Below are 22,811 nucleotides of genomic sequence, written 5' to 3'. Positions count from 1 at the left end.
TCCCTAAGACATGGTGAAGCAGTGCGTTATGGTGAGCATTAAGCCCTTTCCAACCCGCAAGCCTCAGTGGGATTTGTTCCACTGTAGGATCTCTTTAACCTGTAGAAAGGCCCTGGAAGTCTTGCTCCCAGCTGTGTTTTCCTCCTGCCAGAGTGATTTTGCCTGGAAAGGAGAGAGAAGGGGAAATCTGTTCTTCCTAAGTTGCCGCCTTCCCTTTCCCTATCTATTTGAATGGAAACTCTTACACTTCTAAAGTTTCTGAATATTTGGAAGTGGGACTTGTTAAAGAAAACAAGCCCACTCCAGATACCCCCTACCCCCAGCTGAGGGAGAGGCACATCTGGAAGCTTATTCACACAAGAATAGATCGATCTGGATGGCACAAGTTCGAACATGAGCTTGATTACAAAAGTAGCATGAGAATACAGAGCTTGTACTGTATGCCAGTCTGCAGGACGTAGACACTCAGGGCCTGGAGTGTGTGCCCCTACTGGAGGTCAGACAGCTAAGTTAAGCTGTTTATATGGCTGAGTCCAAGGTCAGCTCCTTTGCTGATAAGAGCTGTTCTGAAGAAAGCAAGAAGCAAGGGCTTGTCCCCCCTGTTACCCGACTTGCTGGGTGACTACTGCCTGTGCCTGATCCTGAGCAGTGCCTCTGGACCCAGTCCTGACCGTGGCTTACCCCTCTGCATCCTGGCTCCTTGTTGGTGGGGTCACTTCTCCCACCTACCTTACTGTTGCATTTGGCTCCCAACTTACCTTCTCTTGTGGAGCAGCTGCCTTTTTGCTCTTCCTGACAGGGCCCTCCACATTCAAATCTGCTAGACACGTGCAGGCTTGAGAAACTAGTGGAAATGTAGTACCCCAAATACTTCCATGGATTTGTACCCAGGACCAAAATCTCTCCACAGCTCAGTTCCCCTCCTTTCCGAGCAGTGCTGTGTACCACGGATTAATTCACAAATGAAGGGATAGGGTGAACGCTGGAGAACTTCAGAGCATGTATGCATGTGAGAGGTGGGGGCTAGCTACAATAAGCCCCTCAGCAGCAGCACACAGCGACCCTCCAACCCTGTGGCAACTCCTTGTACCACTGTCCCCAGTCGGGTTGTTCACCTGGTTGCTTCCTATTCTGGATGCAACAGATCCTGCTGTCCTCTCTGGACAGAAAACACGTGAGCATCTGAGCAGACTACCTTTACACCACACTAAGACCAAGTATTCTTTTTTTGCATTTCAAAAGAGGCCCAGACTTGAGGGGGCTGACATCCTCCAGAGGTGCTCAGAAGAGGAGGTCCAGCACCCAAAAACCATTCACAGCCACCAAGTGGTCTCCATCAAGAGTCAAGGTGAACCTTCAAGTATGCATCCCAGCTGGACAGATGTTTTGGGAAGGTGAAGCTAGGTTACAGGGCCAACAGTTCAGTATTTGTGGCACTTTGTGACCAAGCACGTTGCTTACTCCACAGCTGTGGTAAGGAAAGGAAGGTCTGAGAAGCAGGAAAGTATTCCCTAGCTTCTACACCTGGGACTCATTTGCCTACTCATAAGCATCAGGGATACTGGAGACAACATGGGGTGTTCCATCACTTCTTGAAGGTGGTCATGGGCCACATCTACCAGCAGCACGTGAATGTCGGTTCACCCACTTCCTCAAAGAACTTGATCTCCATGGGTGTAATGAGGCCGGATGCTCTGTGACAAAATTTGAACAAAGGCAGCTGGAACTCTCTGGGCCGGTCAAGGCTGTCACACTATCAGCACAGCCCTTGAAGTGGTCTTGTCTGAGAATCACACCAATCCTGAGAGGCAGACTGCCTGGGTTTGGTGGCCAAGTGAGAGTTCAGTGAGAGACAGCCAGGGTGTGCTCTGGGAGCAACACATAGAATCACAGAATCATAGAATGGTTTAGGTTGAAGGGACCTTTAGAGGTGACCTAGTCCAAACCCCCTGCAGTGAGCAGGGACATCTTCAATTAGATCAGGTTGCTCAGAGCCCCGTCCAACCCGACCTTGAATGATTCTAGGGATGGGGCATCTGCCACCTCTCTGGGCAACCTGTTCCAGTGTTTCACCATCCTCATAGTGAAAATTTTTTTCCTTATATCCAGTCTAAATCAACCCTCCTTTAGTTTAAAACCATTACCCCTTGTCCTGTCACAACAGGCCTTGCCAAAAAGATTGTCCCCATCTTTCCTATAGCCCCCCTTTAAGTACTGAAAGGCCGCAGCTTTCTCTTCTCCAGGCTGAACAACCCCAACTCTCTCAGCCTGTCCTCACAGGAGAGGTGCTCCAGCCATTGGATCATTTTTGTGGCCCTCCTCTGGACCCATTCCAACAGTTCCATGTCCCTTCTGTTCTGAGGGCTCCAGAGCTGGCCTGGACACAGTACTCCAGGTGGGGTCTCACCAGATCGGAGTAGAGGGGCAGAACCACCTCCCTTGACCTGCTGGCCACACTTCTTTTGATGCAGCCCAGGACTTGGTTGGCTTTCTGGGCTGCAAGCGTACATTGCTGGCTTATGCACAGCTTTTCATTCACCAGTACTCCCAAGCCCTTCACTGCAGGGCTGCTCTCAATCCCTTCATCCCCCAGCCTATATTGATACTGAGGGTTGCCCTGACCCAGGTGCAGGACCTTGCACTTAGCCTTGATGAACCTCATGAGGTGCTCACAGGCCCACCTCTCCAGTTTGTCTAGGTCTCTCTGGATGACATCCCGTTCTTCTGGTGTGTCAACTGTGCTGCTCAGCTTGGTGTCATCTGCAAACTTGCTGAGGGTGCACTTGATACCACTGTCTATGTCACTGATGAAGATATTCAATAGTACCAGTCCCAGTTTGGAACCCTGAGGGACACCAGTCGTCACCGCTCTCCATCTGGACATCGAGCATTGACCACTACCCTCTGGATGCAACCAGCCAGTTCCTTATCCACCCAACAGTCCACCCATCAAATCCGTATCTCTCCAGTTTAGAGAGAAGGATGCTGTGGGGGACTGTGTCAAAGGCCTTACACAAGTCCAGATAGATGACATCCATAGCTCTTCCCTTGTCCACTGATGTAGTCACTCCATCATAGAAGGCCACTAAGCTGGTCAGACAAAACTTGAGCTTGGTGAAGTCATGCTGGCTGACTCGAAATACCTCCCATTCATCCATGTGGCTTAGCATAGCTTCTAGAAGGATCTGTTCCATGATCTTCCCAGGCACAGAGGTGAGGCTGACAGGACGGTAGTTCCCTGGGTCCTCCTTTCTACCCTTTTTAAAGATGGGCACAATGTTTCCCTTCTTCCAGTCCCCAGGGACTTCACCTGACTGTCATGACTTTTCAAATATCATGGAGAGTGGCTTGGCAACTACATCAGCTAATTCCCTCAGGACTCTGGGAGAAATCTCATCAAGTCCCATAGACTTGTGTATATACAGGTTCCTCAGGCGGTCACAAACCTGATCTTTCCATACAGTTGTTTAGCCAGCAACTCAGCCCCACACAACCACTCGCTCACTCCCCCACCGGCAGGATGGTGGAGAGAATCAGAAAAGTAAAGCTCATGGGTTGAGATAAGAACAGTTTAATAATTAAAATAAAAACAACAACAACAGCAACAATAATGCAATGGGAAGGAAAACAATGAGAGAGGTGCAAAACCCAGGGGTGGCGGGTTGAATGAACAACCAAAACAAACAGCATGTGACACAGCCGCTTACTGCCCACCGACCTGACACCACCACTCCCCGAGCCGCAACTGCCCCCCCTCCCCTGTGCACCAACCGCGCTGTTAATATACTGGTCATGGTGTCACATGGTATAGAATTAATATCCCGTTGGCCAGCTGGGGTCAGCTGTCTTGGCTGTGGCCCCACCCCTCCCAGGCTCCTGCCCACATGGCAGACCAGTGGCTGACTACTATAGGTGCTACAGTGAAAAGAATTAACTCTTTCTTAGCCAAAACCAGCACAGAGGGGCTTTATCCCCCTGGTCTCCATCCTGCGATACATTGGCTTGGGAGGGGTGAGGAGAGAGGTTACCAGTGAAGACTGAGGCAAAAAAGTTGTTGAGTACCTCAGCCTTCTCCTCGTCTGTTGATACCAGGCCACCATTCTTCTTCATCGGTGGGGGTTACTCTTTCTTTGGCTTTCGTTCTCTGGTTCACGTACCTGTACAAGACTTTCTTGTCATTCTTTGCGTCCCTTGCCAAATTCAGCTCCAGCTGCGCCTTGGCCCTCCTGATCCCATCCCTACACAACTAGGCAGCATCCCTATACTCTTCCCAGGATATCTGTCCCTGCTTCCACTGCCTGTGCAGTTCCCTCTTGCTCTTTAGTTTGATCAGCATGTCTCAACTCAGCCATGTTGGCCTCTTCCCTTGCTTGCCTGATTTCTTACACCTGGGAACTGAGAGTTCTTGTGCTGTATGGAACATGTCCTTGAAGATCTGCCAGCTCTCTTCTGTTCCCTTGCCCCTGAGGACCATTTCACAGGGAGTCCTGCTGACTAACTCCTTGAAGAGCTGGAATTCTGCTTTCCTAAAATTTAGGGTCTTGACTATACTCCTAGCTTTTCCTATATCTGTCAGGAGTGTGAATTCCACCAATGCATGATCACTGCAGCCCAGGCTGCCCCCAGTCTTGATGTCACAGGTGAGCTCACTTGCATCGGTGACCATCAGGTCCAGTATTGCATCCCCTCGGTAGGACTGTCTATTACATGGCTCAAGAAGTTACCCTCAAGGCATTCTAGGAATCTCTTGGATTGCCTACAGCTCACTATGCTATTTTTCCAGCAGATGTCGGGGTAGTTGAAGTCCCCCAGTAAGACAAGAGCCTGTGAGCGTGAAGCCTACTGGAGTTGGAGGAAGGCAGCTTTGTCAGTAGGCTCCCCTTGATGAGGCAGCCTTGATCTGAAGTCAAATGCCATTTGGCACCTTGAGTGTCTAGAGACCACCAATGTGGGGGGTTGTCTCAACCAGGGGCTGGCTGCCAGGGTGGCATGAGCACAAGGCTGGTTCACATGAGAAAGGTAGAGATGGAGCATCCCAATCCAGCAGATAAGAGACAACACCCATGTCAAAAGTAGGTACGTAAGTTTGAGCTTCTCTGCTGACTCTCCCCATGCCTCAGCTGGCCAGTATGTTGGTTTTGCTTCTTTGCAAGCCACCACCTGATTAACAGCCTGGCACTAATCAGTGCATGGACCTGAGCCCAGCCTCCAAATCTGCAGCCAGTGCTGCAGGGCTGGCAGGGGGACATGTCCACAGAGGGACCACTGCCACCTCCTCAGGCACACAGAAGACACTGCCCTGGTTGCAGGGGGTCCTTGGCAGCTTCTGCACATTGCATCATGTGTGAGGACAGAATGGAAGGGCTGGGTGGTGGTGGGAGATTTGGCAAACTCTCTTTGGCCCGGAGCAGTCCTGCTGAGGGATTTGCAGTCCCTCCCTTGGCTGTGCCTGGAGCATCCTGCAGTGGCGAGGGACGCTGCTCCCCACCCAGCATGCCCTCCCCATTCGGGCACAGTGCGCAGACGCTCTCGGGGCTGCAGCAGCTCATGCTGTTCGGCATCCTGCAGCGCAGTTTGCAGATGCTCCCGCCCACCCTCCACTGTCGTTTCCGAGGTGGGGAGGGGGAGCCAGGGACCCCGGCCAGATCCCCTCCACCGGAAGTGTCCCCTCTCCCCTCCCCATCCCACAGCCTCCCAGGCTACCCGGAACCCAGGATCTCAGCTGTCTCCACAGCCCCCGGGGACCAAGGCGCCTGGATACTTGGGAGGAGGTTTGCAGCGCTGTGTCTCCACACCCCTGGCCCTGCCTCCCCCCCTTCCCCTCTGTCTGCCTGCCTACCCCTCCGCCTCCCTCTCCATCGCAGCCATCCATAGCCCTGCATCTTCCTCTCTGCCCAAACATCCCTCCCTGTCTGTCCCTGTATCTCATCTGTCTGCCCCTTACTCTCTCTCCCACTTCCTCTTCCACCTCTCCCTCTACTTGATTTTCAGTCCATCCCTGTGGACCCCGGCCTTGATTCCCGTGAGTGTCTGCTTATTTGTGCGTATTGTCTCTTCATCGTCCCTGCTCACTGGGGAGAGTTTTCTCCTATTGAATCCATTCCTCTGTCCATCCCTCATCCCTACTCCCCCAAGGACTTACACCCTGTTTGCTCCATCTGTCCACTGTCAGCATGATGGTGGGGTGGGTTTTTCTTCCGGTGCCCCCCCACCCTGTCACCCCAGAGGGGGAACTGGGGAAATTGAGGTAAATGTATCTGAACTAGAGGGATGTATGTGGATGGGTTTGGGGTGGGGGAGGTACCTTTCACCTGGCACTTGGCCAGAAGACAGCCACTTGAACTACACCTTCCTCCCAGTGCCTTTCTGGGATTTGCTCTGCAATCATGGAATACCTGACCCTGGCCTCATTTCTCTCTCCATCATGTTCCCCCTTACTATCTGGACTTTGAACCTGCCCTCACAGGTATTGTGTCTTGTGTAGCTACATTCACACAATACTGTTGTGACGGGGACCTGCTCATATCTTCTAAAATGGACCCCTCCACCTGTCTATCCATCCATCCATTTCAAAAATATTCTGATGTCTTTCTGTTTGTCCACCTGTGCATCCGTCTGTCCCAAAATGGACCTCGTCTGCCAATTTATCCATCCAGCCATGGATGGATAGCCATGCTTTGTTCATCCTAATACAGTCCCATACATCCATTCACTCTTACTTTCACACCTTCTTCCCTCCATCTCCCTTTGCTATCCTGCAGTTCTCTTCAGGATTCTCCCATGGTGGGGGTGGGGTGCAGACCTTCTCAACGCAGAGATACTCCTGGTGGTCTCCCAGTGCTCATGAACAGGGATTTCTGAATCTCTGGGTTTGCACTGCCTGTACACGGTGGGCTGGGGCTTCCAGCTATGTGTAGGACTGGGGAAATGGCAAGGAATCTTCACCCGATAGGGACTGCCTGGTGGTTTCTGTGGATTTCTCCTCTTACAGGAGACCCTTCTTGTCTGCAGGTCTCCCGAAATGTGGCGTCAGAGCTTTGGACTTCTAGGAAAATCCTATACCCATGACAGTGAGCTGGGCATCAGACAATGGAGGGACATTTGGGGGATGGGGGATGCTCCCAAAGGGGGATGAAGAAAGAAGGATAGACAGTCATAGGGGGAGTATCTGGGCTGGAACTTCACAAAGTGAAACAAAGATGGGAATGGTGAAGAGCTCTATGGGAAACAGGTGGGGAACAGAGGCATGGGGAAAAAGGGAAGCTGGGGCGGTAGGGGAAAGACACTGTTCTATGGCAGGCTCACACTAGACCCTCAGTAATGCTTCCCAGGGTGGGAACAGCCACATTCTGGAAGTAGCCCCAACCACCTCCTTGTGCCGTTTATGTGTGCTGATGGACAGGTTGCATCTCCCAACAGCAACAGGATCCTTTTTGCTGGGGAGGTGGCTCCACAGACCCCTGTACTCACTGCCTCTGTGTAGTGCTGTGGTGGATGTTGCTATCCAGGATTATGTGGCTGACGTGGCCGCTGAACTCATCTACCAGAACAAGAGTCCAATCTCCACAGAAGTCCTCTTCGTCTTCCCCTTGGGCCCGCACATGGCCATCTACTCATTCCAGGCCTGCAGTGAGGATGCCAAGGTCCAGGCCATGCTGCGGGATAAGGTACCAACATCCAGGGACGAATGGGTGAACCACCACAGGGGCATGGGATGAGCGGCCCATGGCCTGCCTGGTAATAAGCTTTCTGTCCCTCCTTTTCCCACCCAGGCCCAGCAGCTGCATGAGGCTACAGGAGGCTGGGAGAATCTGGAATACCTTCAGGATCAGTCTCAGCATCCGGGTGAGGTGTTTGCCTGCTTCCTGGGCACCCTCTCCCCTGGCAGGGAGCTGGTTGTGACCTTGCGCTATGTCCAAGAGCTGCCACGGGAACCAGATGGAGCAGCCCATTTTGTACTGCCGCCCACACTGCATCCCTACACAAAACTCTATGGTGAGTGACCCCACAAGGAACCTGCCCTCCCAGTTACACACCCCACAGAAGGGTCACAGACTCCCCGCGTACTTTATGAACAGACATGACACAACTTCCCTTTTCACCCACAGAGGACCCACAGTTTTCCCCGACGCAGCCCCTGGACACACCCACATATTCTTCCCTGTGCCCCATGAGAGGATCCACATCTCCCACACACATTTCCCATAAAGAGACTCATGGACCCCTCCATACGACTTATTCACACACCCCCAGTTCTCTCCGGTATCCTATATATGGATGCCAAATCCTAACCCCCACACCCCTGCAGGCAGAGTCTTTGCCCTCCCTAGTGTCATGTTTTTAACTTGCAGCCTGGAATTGTCTCACTAGCAAGCTGCCCTACAGCCTGCTGCTCACTGCTAGTCTGCAGTCACCCCGTGGAGTGGCCAATCTCCAGGCTAACTTCACCCTCACTCCTTTGATCTACACTGCCCAGGACCACAGCACTGCACAGGTATGCCCGCCTGAGTGCCAGGATCCCAGGGGGAGCTGGGGAGGGGTGTCATCACTGAGAAAAAGGGGATGTACTGGGATCAGTGCCTGTGCTCCTGGCTGAATGCTGGGTCTGGTCCCCTCCTCCTGTGTATGACCAGTCACCCTGTCTCCAGGTGTCACTGGCTGGCAGCCCCCCAAGTCATCATGATTTGGAGCTACTTGTGTATTTTGGAGACCCCACTGCAGTCAGTGCTGTGGTGGAGAAAGGAGACCCTGGGGCCCCTCCAGGTAAGTGCAGCTGGGCACGGAAAACGGAGACACCTCTGGGTTGCAGGAGGCACAGGGAGACACTGGGGATTCTGGTGGGTGAGGTATCATTAGACCCTGGGATGGGAATGGGAGGCATTCAGATGGGATAGTTTGGGTCCTGGGGATCCAGGGTAGGGTGCTGGGGACACTGTGGTGAGGTATCAGATATAGCAGCATGCTTACAGGAAGTTCTATGTTAGGGCTCACTGGGTAGCTGTATTGGAGGCACTGGGTTGGAATACACGGGGCACTGGGCTGTGCAATTGGTGGATGGTAGAGTAGGGTAATGACATACCAGTGTGGGGCATCACAGGATCTGGGATGGTGGAAGCTGAAAGCACAATGAGAATTAGAACCAGGATGAGGAGGCAAGTCCTTATCTGGCCTTCATCCCACCCCATACTTCCTCCAGGCTCCCTTCTTGGTGACCCCATGGTATTGGTGACGCTGGCACCCAGCATCCCTGAGGCAGTGCCTGGGCAGTGCCAGTCTGGAGAGTTAATCTTCCTCCTGAACACCACTTTCCTTGAACATGCACAGGTACCCCAGCTGAGCAGGGACCAGGATGGGATGAAGGATGGGGAGGGGCCTAGGGCAGGCATCTACAGAGGGACAGAGATGTGAAGGTAGACTGGTGGGGCCTGAAATTCTCTTGAAATATCTCGCGTGCCCAGGGGAGTTCAGGGTACTGGCTCGGGTCATCCAGGGGTGTCCAGAGGCTTTAGGAGGACCAGACTATGGGCAAAGGCATCTGTACCCCCAACAAGTGTCTCCCAAGATCTGCCTGCTGTGTCTTTCCACAGCACTCCCTGATCTTCCTTCTCAAAAGCCTGCCCCTGGGCTGCTACTTCAACATCTACTGCTATGGAGAAACCTCTGTGGGCATCTACCCGTGAGCAAATGTGGGGCAGGCTGGGTGTTATGGGGCTGGATTAGATGCTGGTGTGTAGGGCTGGATAGTGTGGGGCATGGCTGGGTGCTGTGGGCCTAGAATGGGTGCTGTAGGTCTGGGTTAGATGCTGGAGGGCTGGTGTACATGCTCTGAAATTGGCTGGTTGGTATGAGGCAAGGTTGGGTGCCAGAGGGCTTGGATTCTGGGGATGGCATCTTTCTGGCATTGTGGAATGGCACCTCTTGGGGTTCTGTTGAGCAAAGTCTTGTAGAAACTATGAAGCCAGGTATCTTCAAGAACTACTGAGAGGCAGGGACTTGCAGAGGACCCTAAGGGCATAGCTGTGGGAAGTGCTGTGGGGCAGGGTCTCAGGCAGAACTAAGCATAGAGCAATGTGCTCTCCAAACATGCTCTTCCCCCTGCAGGCAAAGTGTTGAATATACTCAGGACAACCTGACCGAGGCCATGCGGCGCATCCCCTCCACCTGCTCCAGTTTGGGCGACAACAATCTGCTGGGAACCCTCCAATCAATCTACAATACCCCTCGCCCCTGTGGGCATGCGCGCCAGGTCTGGGTGCAGGGCACGGAGGGGTGGAAGGACAGATGTCCCAGGAGCATGGGTGGAAGGAGCCACCCAAAGTACATGGTGGTCACAAGGGAGCAAGAAGGATACCATAGGGTGTGGAGAAGTGGGTCTATATCTTTGGGGGTTTCTGTCCCTGAGTGGATATGTCTCCCTGAGGTAGTATCTCTACAAGGGGTATCTCTCCTGGGCCCCTCTCTCCCTTTCAGGGGCCTGTTCTCCCCATTTTGGAGTCCCTGTGCAGGGCCCCACAACTCATGTCCCTTGTCTCCCAGCTCTTCATCTTCATGGCCAGGCTACCCCCTGACAAGGAAGCCATCGCTGCTGAGGTCTGCCGTCACCGCAATAGCCACCGGTAATGGGGGACTCCCTGCCCGCAGTCCTCCAGTCACCTTTTGGTTGTCCAGTCATTTCCATCCCTGATGAGGGCCCCTGTTCACTGGTGTCTGTCCAGTCCTTGGTCCCCTCCAGTGTCCCAAAGATCCTTCCCACTGTGCACAGGTCTCCTGTGACAAGCCTCCATATGGGAGTCTTTGCTTACTACTCCCACAACAAAGGCACCCTTCACAGAGTAAGCAGGGAGGCTGAAGCACAGGGCTTGTACACCCAGTGTGCCCCCAAGCTCTGCCCCAACTCTGCCCCAAGTCCCAGCTCTCCTCTGCCAGCTCCCTGTCTAACCCCAGCTCCAACCCCAGTCCTTCACTCCCTGCTCCTTCCTCCTGCCCCTTTGTTCTGCATGCCAGCTTTGTTCCCCTGGCTTTAAGTCCAGCCTGTGTTCTCCAGCCTCTAACCTGACATCCTTGCACCCACCTCTGGCTCTCATCTCTGACACCTTTCCCTGCTTCCCCCACAGGTGTTTCTCTTTCTGCTTCTCTGAGGACAGCGCTGCCCTGGCTATGGCCCTGGCCAAGGAGACAGGGGGTGAAGCTACCTACATCTCCTCTGACAACACTATGACAGTTATGGTAGGAACCCAGGAGCCCCAGCAAGTCCCCCTCTGTTCCACAGACACACTGACTTCCAAGTATGCCAGCACTTGGACTGCCCACACACAGTAGTTGAGACCCAGGTGCCCCACGAACCCAAGCACTCAGGCTTCCCTTGACTTTACTCAACCACACCACCCCACTGAGAACCCAGGTGCCTGGGCTTCTGCCCCGCTATAATCCACAGACCTGACTGTGCCCAAGGAACCCAGCTGGTACAGGCTATCCGACACATTTCACTGTCCCCCAGGGAACCTTGACACCAGGGACCATGGGCTGAATCCTGGTGGAGCTGCAAACTGTGGTGTCCTGCTCTGTGTCTCAAGGTGTTGAAGTGCCTGAAGCGGGCCCTCAAGCCAGCAGCTGAGGGAGTTTCTCTGAGCTGGACCCTGCCCCATGGCCTGGAGGTTGAGGAGCTGGGGGGCACCCCTCAGTCCATCTTTCAGGGTCAACACAGCCTCCTCTATGCCCAGATCCATGGACAGGCACAGGTGAGAGCCGAGACTACAATCACCCCAGTTACCTCGCAATAGCCTTCCAGTAACCACTAGTAACCTCTCAGTAACTTCCCAGTATCCCCCAGTAACCAACTTGTGTCCCAGGTAATATCCAGTAGCTTCCTATGTGTTCCCAGGATACGACGGTGGCCAAGGGCATCATGACCTTGCAGTACAGACTGGATGGCCAGGATGTCACTCACAGGATTGAATTCCCACTGTGCCCACAGGGAGATGGCCGGTGAGAGCCTGTCCTAAGGGAAGATGCATGCATCCCCCTCATTTCTAACATGGACTCCAGCTGAGAGGAGGCCCAGTTAGCTTATGCATTCTCACCTTCCACACACAATCCCAAACTGGCAGAGAACCCAGCTGTCCGAACATGCCCCACTTCCCTGCTTTGACCCCGCAGGGGTAGGACCAAGGAACCTGGGCATCACTTCCCTCCAGACAGACAAGGACCCAGACATCCAGGTTTTCCCTCTGCCCATCCTCACCCCTGAAGGGAGAAAACCCAGGTGTCCAGGCGCTCTCTCTGTCCACCTTTCCCCAGCAGGGAGACAAGCCAGGTGGTCATACCTCACCCCACTCTGTCCCCAGGCTGGCTGGGCATCGTCTGGCTGCAAGATCCTTGCTGAAGAGGTTGTTGCCAGAGATTGTGAGTGGATCAGGTGATGAAACAAGGCATCGCGCAGCTGAGATCAGCCTCACTTCGGGGATCATCTGCCCCTTTACCAGCTACGTGGGGGTTCGCACATCACAAAGGGTCCAAGGTAAGGAAAGGCACTTGTGGGAAAGAGCTGGTGGGGCAGCTCCATGGGATGTCCTCATCCCACTGGAGCTGGAACCCCAGCCACAGGGCACCCCCAGTGTCATGGGGTGTGCCCCATCAACATCAGGTGCTTCTTTCCCATGTGCTTAATTCAGCCCCTTTCCCTGTTTGCCCTCAAAGGGCCCCTGGCACTGTTGTTACCCCGCCAGTCACTCATCCCCTGCCAGATCGTTGAGCTTCGTGGCTCCAGAAAAGTCTCTTCATGCTTTCCTATGCCCATCTGGGTCCCACCTGGCTGGCTGACAGCAATGTGTGACTCATGGCTTGCCTTCCGTCGACTCACCCATGCCATTGCCGCCCTGCCCCAGCGGGGGGCTTGCTCCAAAGGTATGTGATAATCTAATGCCTTATAGGAGGGTTATGCTGCCGTGTCTTGCCCACGGCATGGAAACTGATGAATTTTGCCTTTAACCCTTCCTTTAGTTACCTTTAAACCTGCAAGTCCTTCAGCAAATATGAGGCCCAGCTCAGGGACACCCGGGGAGGGGAGAAGGATAGTTCTGGATCACAAATACACATTTGAATAAGATGTGTTGGGGGGCTATCAAGAGAGGTCTTGGGACATGGCTGGGCAGGAATGCCAGGAGAAGAGGCAATGGTCCAAGCTGGGGGTGAGTTAGGAGTGTCCACAAAGGACTGCAGGTGGTAGTGCTTTGGGGACATGCAGGGAGGAGCTTAGACTGCAGGTAGCTGCCTAAAGAAGAGCAGAGATAATGCTCTGGGACATTGCACAGGGGAATAGAGAGGGGTCAGCTTCCTGTGATTCTCCCAACCCTCCTGTTCACATCTGCTCCCACAGAATGCAAACCACCACAACCATCAGTTTCTTCTCTTAAGTACGTGGATGCCACAGAATTTTTTTTGTGCTCTCCAATGTTGGCACAATGGTCCACAAAAGCCATTGCTGAGTGCCAGGAGCTGGTGGCACTGCAGAATGTAGATGGCTCCTGGGCCCTCAGCTCAGGACTGGCCTCTGTGCTGGAAATCAATGAGGCTGAAATCAAGGGAAAGATGCCTGGTGAGGTAAGGGGAGAACCTCTTATGGTGACAACATGTCATCCTGGGGCAGTGGGAACCCCTCGGCTGGTGGCAACACTGGCAACCCAAGGGCAGCCAGAAGGGAATGAAGGTATAAGAAACCATAAGCCATCATGGATGGGGTAGGAAGCAGTGAGGGGGCCGGGAGGATGCTCAGCACTGCATGCTGGTCTGAGTCGTTGTTCTACAGGTTTTGGAGCCAAGCATCTGGGCCACAGTGCTGGCTGTGACCTGGCTGCACAGAAACGACACGTGTTACCAAGACTTCTGTGAGTTGTTGGAGGCCAAGGCTGTGACCTGGCTGTGCAGCCAAGCTGGTGAGTCTTGAAGGTCCTTTTCCTGCTGATCCCCACAGCACAGCCTCCTCCCTTCTGTCTCCAGTGGGATCTGCCTTACCCCTTCACAGGACCACAGTTTCCAGGGGGGCAGTTGAAGGAGTCCTGTGTCCCCTTTCTTCTTTCCATCTGTGGACTCTCCCTCCTGCCTGTCTCTCCCTGATTGCAGTGCCCCATCTGGACAAGTGCCTGGAGGCAGCCAACACTCTCCTTGGGACCAGCGTGAAGCCAAGTGTCTTCAGGCTCTGAGCGCAACGCATGCCTTGTGCTACAGACTGGCAGCACCTGCAGAGCTAAAAAGGGCCAGAAAGTATAGCCTAAATTCACCTACCATGCTGAGATACCACTGTTGCTACCATCTGGGGTCTTACACTATAGATGAATTCTCAGTGCTTATGTCTTATACTAGTTGGGCTGAACCTGGATCATGCTGAACTCCTCAAGAGAAAACCTCTAGTTCAGAGACTCCAGTGTGTTTTGTTTGGGCAGAGGTGGGAGTGGGAAGGAAGCATCACATTCCCCAGTGGCTGCCCTTCCCGAATTTGGCTTTGGCAAAATGGGCTACTGGCCTCCACAAAGATAGCGCTTAGGGACATGGTTTAGTGGTAGACTTGGTAGTGTTAGGTTAATGGTTGGAATCCATGACCCTACAGGTCTTTTCCAACCTAAATGATTCTATGATTCTATGGTTTCTGTCTTGACAGGAGAGTGCTGTACACACTAGAAAAGTTCAGTGTTTAGAGTTGTCAACAGCAGGCACAATAGCAGTGGCTCCCAGTGAAGGACTCCTGCTGCACCCCACTTGCTGACCTCTTTGCTTTACTCCAATAGACCAGGAACTCCCATATCTGCATTGCCATGTAAAACATTTTGGAAATAAAACTCTCATCTGCACCAGACCCAGCCCATCATAATGTCCAAGAGAACTCATGTGGGGTGAGATTGGTTTGAAAACTATCATCATGTTGGAGTTGGAACTGCAGGAGCTTTTGGTCAGCAAACAGTCATGCAATGTACTCCCTACTGCCCCAGAGCCCTGTTGGTAAAGCTTCTGGTTAATTTTCCAGTAAACAGTGAATCTTCTGTAAGTCAAAAGGTGTGACATAGCCTTTATTTAGTTGGGTGTATGATCCTTCCTTCCTTCCAGGGGCTATCTGTGAGTCACCAGAAGGGGCATGAAAGGACATTGCTTCCCAGAGAATTGTGTATTGTAGTACAATAAATAAGGTGCTTCCCTTGCTCTTCGAAGAGCACAGACCTGTCCTAGGTTAGCAAGAGAGGAGCTGAGGACTTGCCAGGCTTTTTCTAGACTACTTTTGGCTTGAACATATTTCAGCTTCATCTTAGAAGCAGCAGCTGTAGCAACACTTTGCCCAGCAGATAGGTGACTGATGTTTAACTTATCACAGCTGTAACGCAAAAGTTGTCAGGTAATTGATGTCCAACTTGATTTTAGCTTTAACTTTCTAACTCCATTGAAGCACACGACCCTGAAAATAAATGCTGTTTTCTCTTCAAGATTCACCTGTGCTGTCTGGAGCAGACACAGTGCAAATGTTTGTGTGCACTGGCAACCCCTCCTGCCCTGGAGGTCAGTGGGGAGACAGAGGAGTCACTTTCCCCAGAGATGTAAATGGGATGGGGCTGAGAGGAATGTGCCCTCCCACACTCTTTGGGGTGTAGAAGGAGGAACAAAGGGCATTGGGGACCTCACATTTTGGAGAGGTGAATCATGACTGTGAGGATATACTGCTAGCTCAGCTTACTTCAGCCACCAACAAATGTATTGTTGATCAAGGGAGAGGTTTTGGCTTCCTGCCTCCAAAAGACTCCCAGGAATGACTCATCTGATCCTACTTTGTTGGTCTCCATGGCCTGGAGGGAATACCAGACTCTACTTCTTTCTTCCCGTTGACCATTGGCAGAGGCCGAAAAGGCAGCCTCAGTTACCCACAGCTGCCTAATTCTGAAGGAGTCAAACCCATTATAGTAGTCTGCAGGATGTGAGCCGAATCCCCTTTCTGGAGCTTCATCTGGCTCTGCTGCATCAGTTTGGAAAAGCCTGTGCTTGTTGCCCCACCTCAGTTTCTCTTTTTCTCAGAGTAGGCTGAAATGCTTTGCAGGTCTGGGGAAAGACTACCATTGCCTGAGATGTTGAAACAGTTTGCACCAGCTCAGAGCTTTCCTCTTCCACAGGGATACACTTATGCAGTGCTCCCTCCCTTAAATCCCAGGGGAGACACCCTCCAGGGCACTATTTCCATAACACTAAGAAATGGCAGTCAGGTGCTTCAGGCCCAGAGCTCCATCTATGGAAGGAAAAGTGAAAAAGCCAAACTTTCTGTTGGCCTTCCTGTGAGATAAGGGTTTTCAGAGAGAATAGGGAGGGAAGCCATACGAGGCAGAACAGGTGACACCCAGACCTGCATCTTTGTTCCCTGTCACCATCACAGGAAAGGTCCTTACACTCTTCATTCACAGTTTTCAGTGGGGGAATCTCTCCTAATAGGACTTGTCATCAACGTCTCCAGACACAATTCATCCCAGCCTAGGAGAAATGTGGAATAAGTGAATGGGGTCTCCTGTGACAGCACCATGATCTCATCACCCTTATTGGAAGCAAGCCGTGAGATAGAAAAACAACCCACAAAAACAAAGAACTGAGGCCTTGATATGTGGGACAGAAGGTCAGGGGCACAACTGGAGCACCGAAGCAGGAGAGAGTGCTTATCTATGTTTATACCGTATGTGGAGCTAGTGTGATAGAACACATTCAGAGTTGGAGAGAAAGGAAAAATACTAGCTCAGGAGGCAGACTATACTAAGTCTGCTCTTTTGTTAATAAACTCTTTCGGCTTTGCTTGTGCATGGATACAGAATCCATGTCGTGAATCGCCACAAATGGTGCACCATGTGAGGAGTGACAAATCAACCTAAGAATGTGAACTGGTGGCGAGCCCCACAGGACTGAAGTGCTGCTGAAAGGAAGCAGGAGCCAGCTGCAATCCCTCATCGACTGAGGTGAGCTGTGGGGAACTATGGGGAGTAATATATCGTCCAAGGATAAGTCAGTACTGAGCCTAATGGAGGGACTCCTACAAAAGCACACGGCTGATATCGACCCAAAGTCATTAAAGAAAATTTTGAAGTGGTTATTGCTGAACTGTGAGGGGGTCAATGCAGTTAACATTTTAAACCATGAAACTTGGGACGAAGCAGGAGTTAAATTGTGGGATAGAGCAACAAGGTTGCATAAAACCATAGCAGAGCTCTTAACTACCTGGAGACAACTATTAGAGCTTATGCGCAAGCAGGAAGCTAGTTACCGAGATGCCGGAGAGTGTGAGTCCGCCACTCTACCCACTGCCCCCCGAACACCAGCTGAATCCGAGGTCCCAGAAAAAAGGAAAGCTACCCGATGTAAGATTCAGGATTACCTAGGGTCCTCGAACAGTGATGATGACCCTGATGACCCATTTGATCCTGGACCCATTGACCCAGAGAAAGAACCTGATTTGTACCCCCCAGACCCACCTATGCACCAGTACCCGGGGGAGTGCCAGAGTGGACCTGTTAGCCTCCAAACCAATAACTTTAGAAACATCTGCAGTCCATTTAATCCCTACTGGAGTCTTTAGAACCCTGGTCAACAACAAAGTCCTCTCGTATTGGAGCGCCCGTCCACAACCCTACGAGGGCTATTTGTTTTACCCAGTGTTATTGATTCGGATTACTCTGGTGAAATCAAAATTATGGCCTGGACTCCCACCACACCCTGCACTATTGTGCAAGGCTCACAAATGGCTCAGTTAGTCTACTTTAATGCCCATCCCCCACAAACCACTAACATAGTATGAGGGTGTCAAGGCTATGGATCAACAGTAGCCCTGCATATTTTGAGGGCCCAAGCAGTGAGTGCCACATGCCCCATGCTGCACTGTACCCTGATGGCGAAAGACAAGAAATCTATCTGATTAGCTGGTATTATTGACACTGGTGCTGATGTCACCGTCATCTCTAAAGAACTGTGGCCCAAAGACTGGCCTCTGGTGCAACTTGGGGAAGCTTTAACTGGAATTGGTGGGAATGCTTTACCTTTGCAGAGTAAAAACATGATATTAATCGAAGGGCCTGACAAACACGTAGCGTTGGTGTACCCGTTTGTATTAGCAACACCAATTACATTATGGGAACGGGACTGTATGAGTCAGTGGGGAGCGCAAATTGGGTCAAATTTATCCTGCGGGCCACTGTGGTGCAAGCCACCTTAGAACCAACATGGACAACACAAACTCGGGTATGGGTGGAACAGTGGCCCCTGCCTGTTGTCAAATTGCGCCATTTACACGAATTAGTTGACAAAAAATTACGTGCAGGACACATAGTACCTACCACTAGTCCATGGTATTCACCTGTGTTTGTAATTCAGAAGAAAAATGGTAAATGGCGTCTCTTACATGACCTAAGGAAAATTAATGCTGTAGTAGAGGATATGGGTGCGGTACAACCAGGCATGCCATCACCTGCCATGATCCCCTGCAGCTGGCATCTTACTATTATTGATCTAAAAGACTGTTTCTTTACAATTCCTTTGCACCCTAACAATGCCCCTAAATTTGTGGGTTTGGTCCCTTCCATTAATATTAGTGAGCCCCACAAATGCTATCATTGGGTAATGTTGCCACAAGGCATGAAAAATAGCCCTACAATATGTCAATAGTTTGTAGTGAAAGCCCTATCCCCAGTACGTGAACAATTTGCTGAAGCACTTGTCTGTCACTATATGGATGATATCCTTACAGCTGCAGAATCTGATGAATATATTCAAATGACCTCAGCGTTTGCATCCCACCAAATAAAGCAGGCAGGTCTGCAAATTGCACCAGAGAAGATTCAACAGGCGAGCCCATATTTAGGGTGGAGAATAACAGAACAAAAAATCAGGCCACAACATGTAAAAATCCAAACTAATGTCAAAACACTTCATGATTTACAAAAACTCTTAGGTACTATTAATTGAGTTCGACCTCTGCTAGGTATTACGAATCATGAATTAGGCCCTTTATTTTCTCTATTGAAAGGCAACCCTGAGCTTTTATTGCCTCGCATTTTAACCGACAGTGGCACTTACAAAGGTTTCTGACGCTATTGCTTCGCGTCAAGCAGATCGCATCTGTCCTGAACTACCCTTTCAACTAGTCATCTTGAATTCATCTACCCAGCCACATGCACTGCTTTATCAGTGGGATGTAACATGCAATGACCCCTTAGTGAAAATCAAATGGATATTTCTTGCTAATCAATTGCATAAGACCGTCGTGATGTGTCCTGAAAGTTTTGCCCTGCTAATTATTAAAGGACGATAACGACTCAGAGTATTAGCAGGACAAGATATTGCCAGAATCATTGTACCAGTGTCATCACATATGTTACTGTATTTGATGCAAGCTTCTCTAGACTTTCAAACAGCTTTAGTAGACTTTCCTGGTCAGCTAGATAATCATAACCCGAGCCACAAGTTGATCCAACACGACTTTATATTATATGAAACCTCAAACAGAAGCCATGTATCTCTATCTGCCATCACCGTATTTACTCATGGATCAGGTCAAACTGGCCAGGCAGTTATTGTGTGGAAAGATCCATGTACTCAAACTTGGTGGTCAGATATCAGCCATGCTGATGGTTCTCCACAAATTGTGGAACTCGCTGCAGTAGTCCAAGCTTTTCAACTTTGGCAAGAACCCCTTAATATTGTAACAGACTCAGCTTATGTAGCTGGGCTAGTATCTCGTTTAGAAAAATGCATGTTTGTGGGATGTTTCTCATCCGCTATTATTCCACTATCTATTCCAGCTGTCCGGTCTTTTGAATGACAGAAAAGAACCTTATTTTATTATGCATATTAGAGCGCATACGACTCTCCCCAGCCCTTTGGTTGAAGGCAACTGGCGAGAAGATGCTCTGACCATGCCTGTTCAAGTACTTCCCAATATGATGGAACAAGCCCAGATTTCTGACATGTTTTTTCACCAAAATGAGAAGGCTTTACAAAAAATGTTTTCTCTGACATCTGTACAAGCCTGTGACATTATTAGTGCTTGTCCAGACTGCCAACACTTCTTTAGCACAACATCATGTGCAGGCATTAATCCTAGGGGATTGGCTGCCTTAGAATAATGGCAAACAGATGTTACCCATTTTCCAAAATTTGGTCACTTGAAATATATTCACGTTTCTGTTGATACCTTCTCGGGAGCAATTTTCACTTCTTGTCATGCCAGAGAAAGAACCTAAGACGTAATCAAACACTTTACCTGTGCCTTTGCATCCTTAGGTATCCCACATATAATTAAGACCGATAATGGCCCAGTCTATATCTCATATCGCCTACTAACCTGTTTTCAAGATTGGAAGGTGAAACACATCACAGATGTTCCTCACTCCCCCACAGGGCAAGCTATCATTGAACGAGCACAGAACACCTTAAAATGCATGTTGTTACAACAAAGTGGGGGAGCTGGAACCTTAACTCCACAAGAGCATTTAGCAAAAGCACTGTATGTCCTTAACTTTTTGAATTTTTCTGATACAGGTCCCCCCATTAGCTGACACTATCTCTCTTTGCAAACAGACCAGCAGAGCATTGAAGGAAAGGCTCAGGTCCTTGTACGAAATTTAGAATCTGGGATAATGGAGTGTCCCTTCCTCCTAATAACATGGGGGAGTGGTTATGCTTGTGTCTCCACAGGGTCAGGACCTTGCTGGATCCCAGCCCATTGTGTTCAGCCATATCAGTATCAACCCTCAACAGAAAATTCCACATCAGAAGAACCAAACCCTACTGAAGGAAAATTAAGACGCTCTGTTTGTTGATTGTATTTATGATCTGTTCATGTAATGGGGTATATTCTTAGCCAGGGTTACCCAAGCTACCATCGTCTAATAATCTTTGGGTAACACTGGCAAAAGCCGTAAGTCAAGACTCTTCCATTCTGAATCTATTCACAAAAGTATTCAGCAGCTAGAGAAAAAAAAAAACAAAACCTGCAGAAACTGCAAATAGATGAGGATTGGAGTTGGCTTGATCAGCTCTTTAGTGGGCTACGTCTGGGCGGATGGGTAAAAGTCCTTGTGAAGTATGTGATCTTTTGCATTGGTCTGTTTTTGTGTATTGTTATCTGTATCCCATATGCTTATAATGCTTATAATGTTTAATGGATAAATCTCTGAAAACCATATTGATAGTTGAAAAAGAAGGGGGAATCGTGGAGTAAGTGAATGTGGCCTCCTGTGATCTCATCGCCCTTATTGGAAGCAAGCCGTGCGATAGAAAAACAACCCACAAAAAACCACAGAACTGAGGCCTTGATATGCAGGACAGAAGGTCAGGGGCACAACTGGAGCACCGAAGCAGGAGAGAGTGCTTATCTATGTTTATACCGTATGTGGAGCTAGTGTGATAGAACACATTCAGAGTCGGAGAGAAAGGAAAAATACTAGCTCAGGAGGCAGACTATATTAAAGCTGCTCGTTTGTGAATAAACGGCTTTTGGCTTTGCTTGTGCATGGATGTGGAGTCCGTGTTGTGAATCGCCACAAACCCCCTTGCTTTCCAACCAACTTCAGATAATTCCAGGAGATTGGGGGTGGCTGGGCTTAACTTCTGATTAACTCCAATGTAATATCATGACTAGGTTCCTTTTACATTCTCGGAAACAGAATTAAGACTCAAAATGGAGTAAGTGCCAAGTCACTTTATTTGGCCAACAATAAATAACGCGAGAGAAAAGCAGAGAAAGAGAGAGAGAGAGAGCGAGCGCGAGAGTGTTGCAATAGCTATCACCACGGATCTGCGGCGGTCCGTCCATCCAGTCCATCCAGTGTGTCTTTGAAGCGGGGGCTGGGGTGGGGTGGGGGAGGATATGTTCCAGAATGCTCCTTGTGGACTCCGTTGGTTTCCCCTTTTTATAGGGTTGTCCTCTTGCATGGCCAATAACCGTTTTGCATACCCGCGCCTCCCACTCGGCAGTGGGGTGCATGCCCAGTACCATCACCAGAGGGTGCTTGAAAGTTCTAGAGGGTCCGAGCCCCTCCCATATGTTGTCAGTTGACCCTGGGCCTGAGTGCATGCACACGACACAACAGGACACACATTCCTGGACACACATTTCTGTCGGGTAGAACTCAATGGGCTGCCTTGGTGATTAAATTGTCCCTCTCAGTTGCCATGGTGATCAGGATTCTGTAGTTAAACTGTCCTGCCAACAATGTTGAGACAAGCTTCTGGTCCCTTACAGGTGCACAGGGGATTGCTCCACCTAGTGTTGCACACCAAGTTGCTCTACTACAGGGGTTATATGCAATCAAAATACACATATTCATTAGATTTCTAGGAAATTATTATCATATTTGTACTGTTCTTGGAACTCATTAATATATGCAGAAGTCCTTAACGCATGCACATTCATGTTCATTGGTGGTCTTCCAGGTTCCTCTGGTGGTCGTCGATAGTCTTCCTCACCGTGTCTGCTGGTTGAACTCAGTCTTTGGGCCTGCTCAGTTCATTTTTGGCTTGGTTACACAATTCTTACCGATACTAAACTAGCTTATTCTAGTACATTTCCCTTATTTATTCTATTCAAGGGTACAGTGTCTCCATACTCCCTTCTATCTAATCACATATAGCAAATTCTAAGACTATCTTATTCACAAAGTATTCCAAGTATTTAAAACTTAGCTTTGTTGCTCCAATTAGAGGGGACCATATGTTCTTTTTGAAGTTGGTATCAGGTATCACCAGCAGCCCCAGCCCAGGACCCTCTTTCCCAGGCACTGGAGCCCAGCCCAGGGGCCTAAAGA

At 50.3% G+C, this 22,811-nt stretch overlaps 1 protein-coding gene across 2 annotated transcripts; it reads left to right on the top strand.

Annotated features, from left to right (window-relative positions):
* Positions 1–5,547: 5,547 nt before the first annotated feature.
* Positions 5,548–21,516, top strand: LOC142058838 (von Willebrand factor A domain-containing protein 5A-like). Of its 2 annotated transcripts, XM_075096749.1 has the most exons (19): positions 5,548–5,771; positions 7,012–7,070; positions 7,420–7,667; positions 7,773–7,995; positions 8,352–8,494; positions 8,649–8,763; positions 9,197–9,324; positions 9,588–9,676; positions 10,102–10,246; positions 10,537–10,616; positions 11,115–11,226; positions 11,574–11,738; positions 11,882–11,985; positions 12,345–12,517; positions 12,697–12,903; positions 13,376–13,599; positions 13,805–13,931; positions 14,119–16,970; positions 20,701–21,516. In XM_075096749.1, exons 1-18 carry the CDS (start codon positions 5,548–5,550, stop codon positions 14,196–14,198), a joined length of 2,646 nt encoding a protein of 881 aa, XP_074952850.1. In that variant the 3' UTR covers positions 14,199–16,970; positions 20,701–21,516. The 2 variants fall into 2 exon arrangements, with proteins under 2 accessions (XP_074952850.1, XP_074952851.1); XM_075096750.1 differs by lacking the exon at positions 5,548–5,771 and having other exon boundaries at positions 7,016–7,070; positions 7,548–7,667.
* Positions 21,517–22,811: the final 1,295 nt, after the last annotated feature.

The sequence above is a fragment of the Phalacrocorax aristotelis genome, chromosome 6 (assembly GCF_949628215.1).
Source record: "Phalacrocorax aristotelis chromosome 6, bGulAri2.1, whole genome shotgun sequence".
In the NCBI taxonomy this organism is placed as follows: Eukaryota; Metazoa; Chordata; class Aves; order Suliformes; family Phalacrocoracidae; genus Phalacrocorax; species Phalacrocorax aristotelis.
The sequence above is the reverse complement of the archived record's forward strand: the minus strand, read 5'-3'. Positions and strand labels throughout refer to the sequence as shown.

What these genes read in the sequence shown, in the direction of transcription:
- LOC142058838 (XM_075096749.1), top strand. Translation starts at nt 5,548, where the DNA reads ATGCTGTTCGGCATCCTGCAGCGCAGTTTGCAGATGCTCCCGCCCACC. An exon ending in AAAATCCTATACCCATGACA is followed by an intron (nt 7,071 to 7,419) that starts GTGAGCTGGGCA and finishes ATCTCCCAACAG; the next exon opens with CAACAGGATCCTTTTTGCTG. An exon ending in AGGACCACAGCACTGCACAG is followed by an intron (nt 8,495 to 8,648) that starts GTATGCCCGCCT and finishes CCCTGTCTCCAG; the next exon opens with GTGTCACTGGCTGGCAGCCC.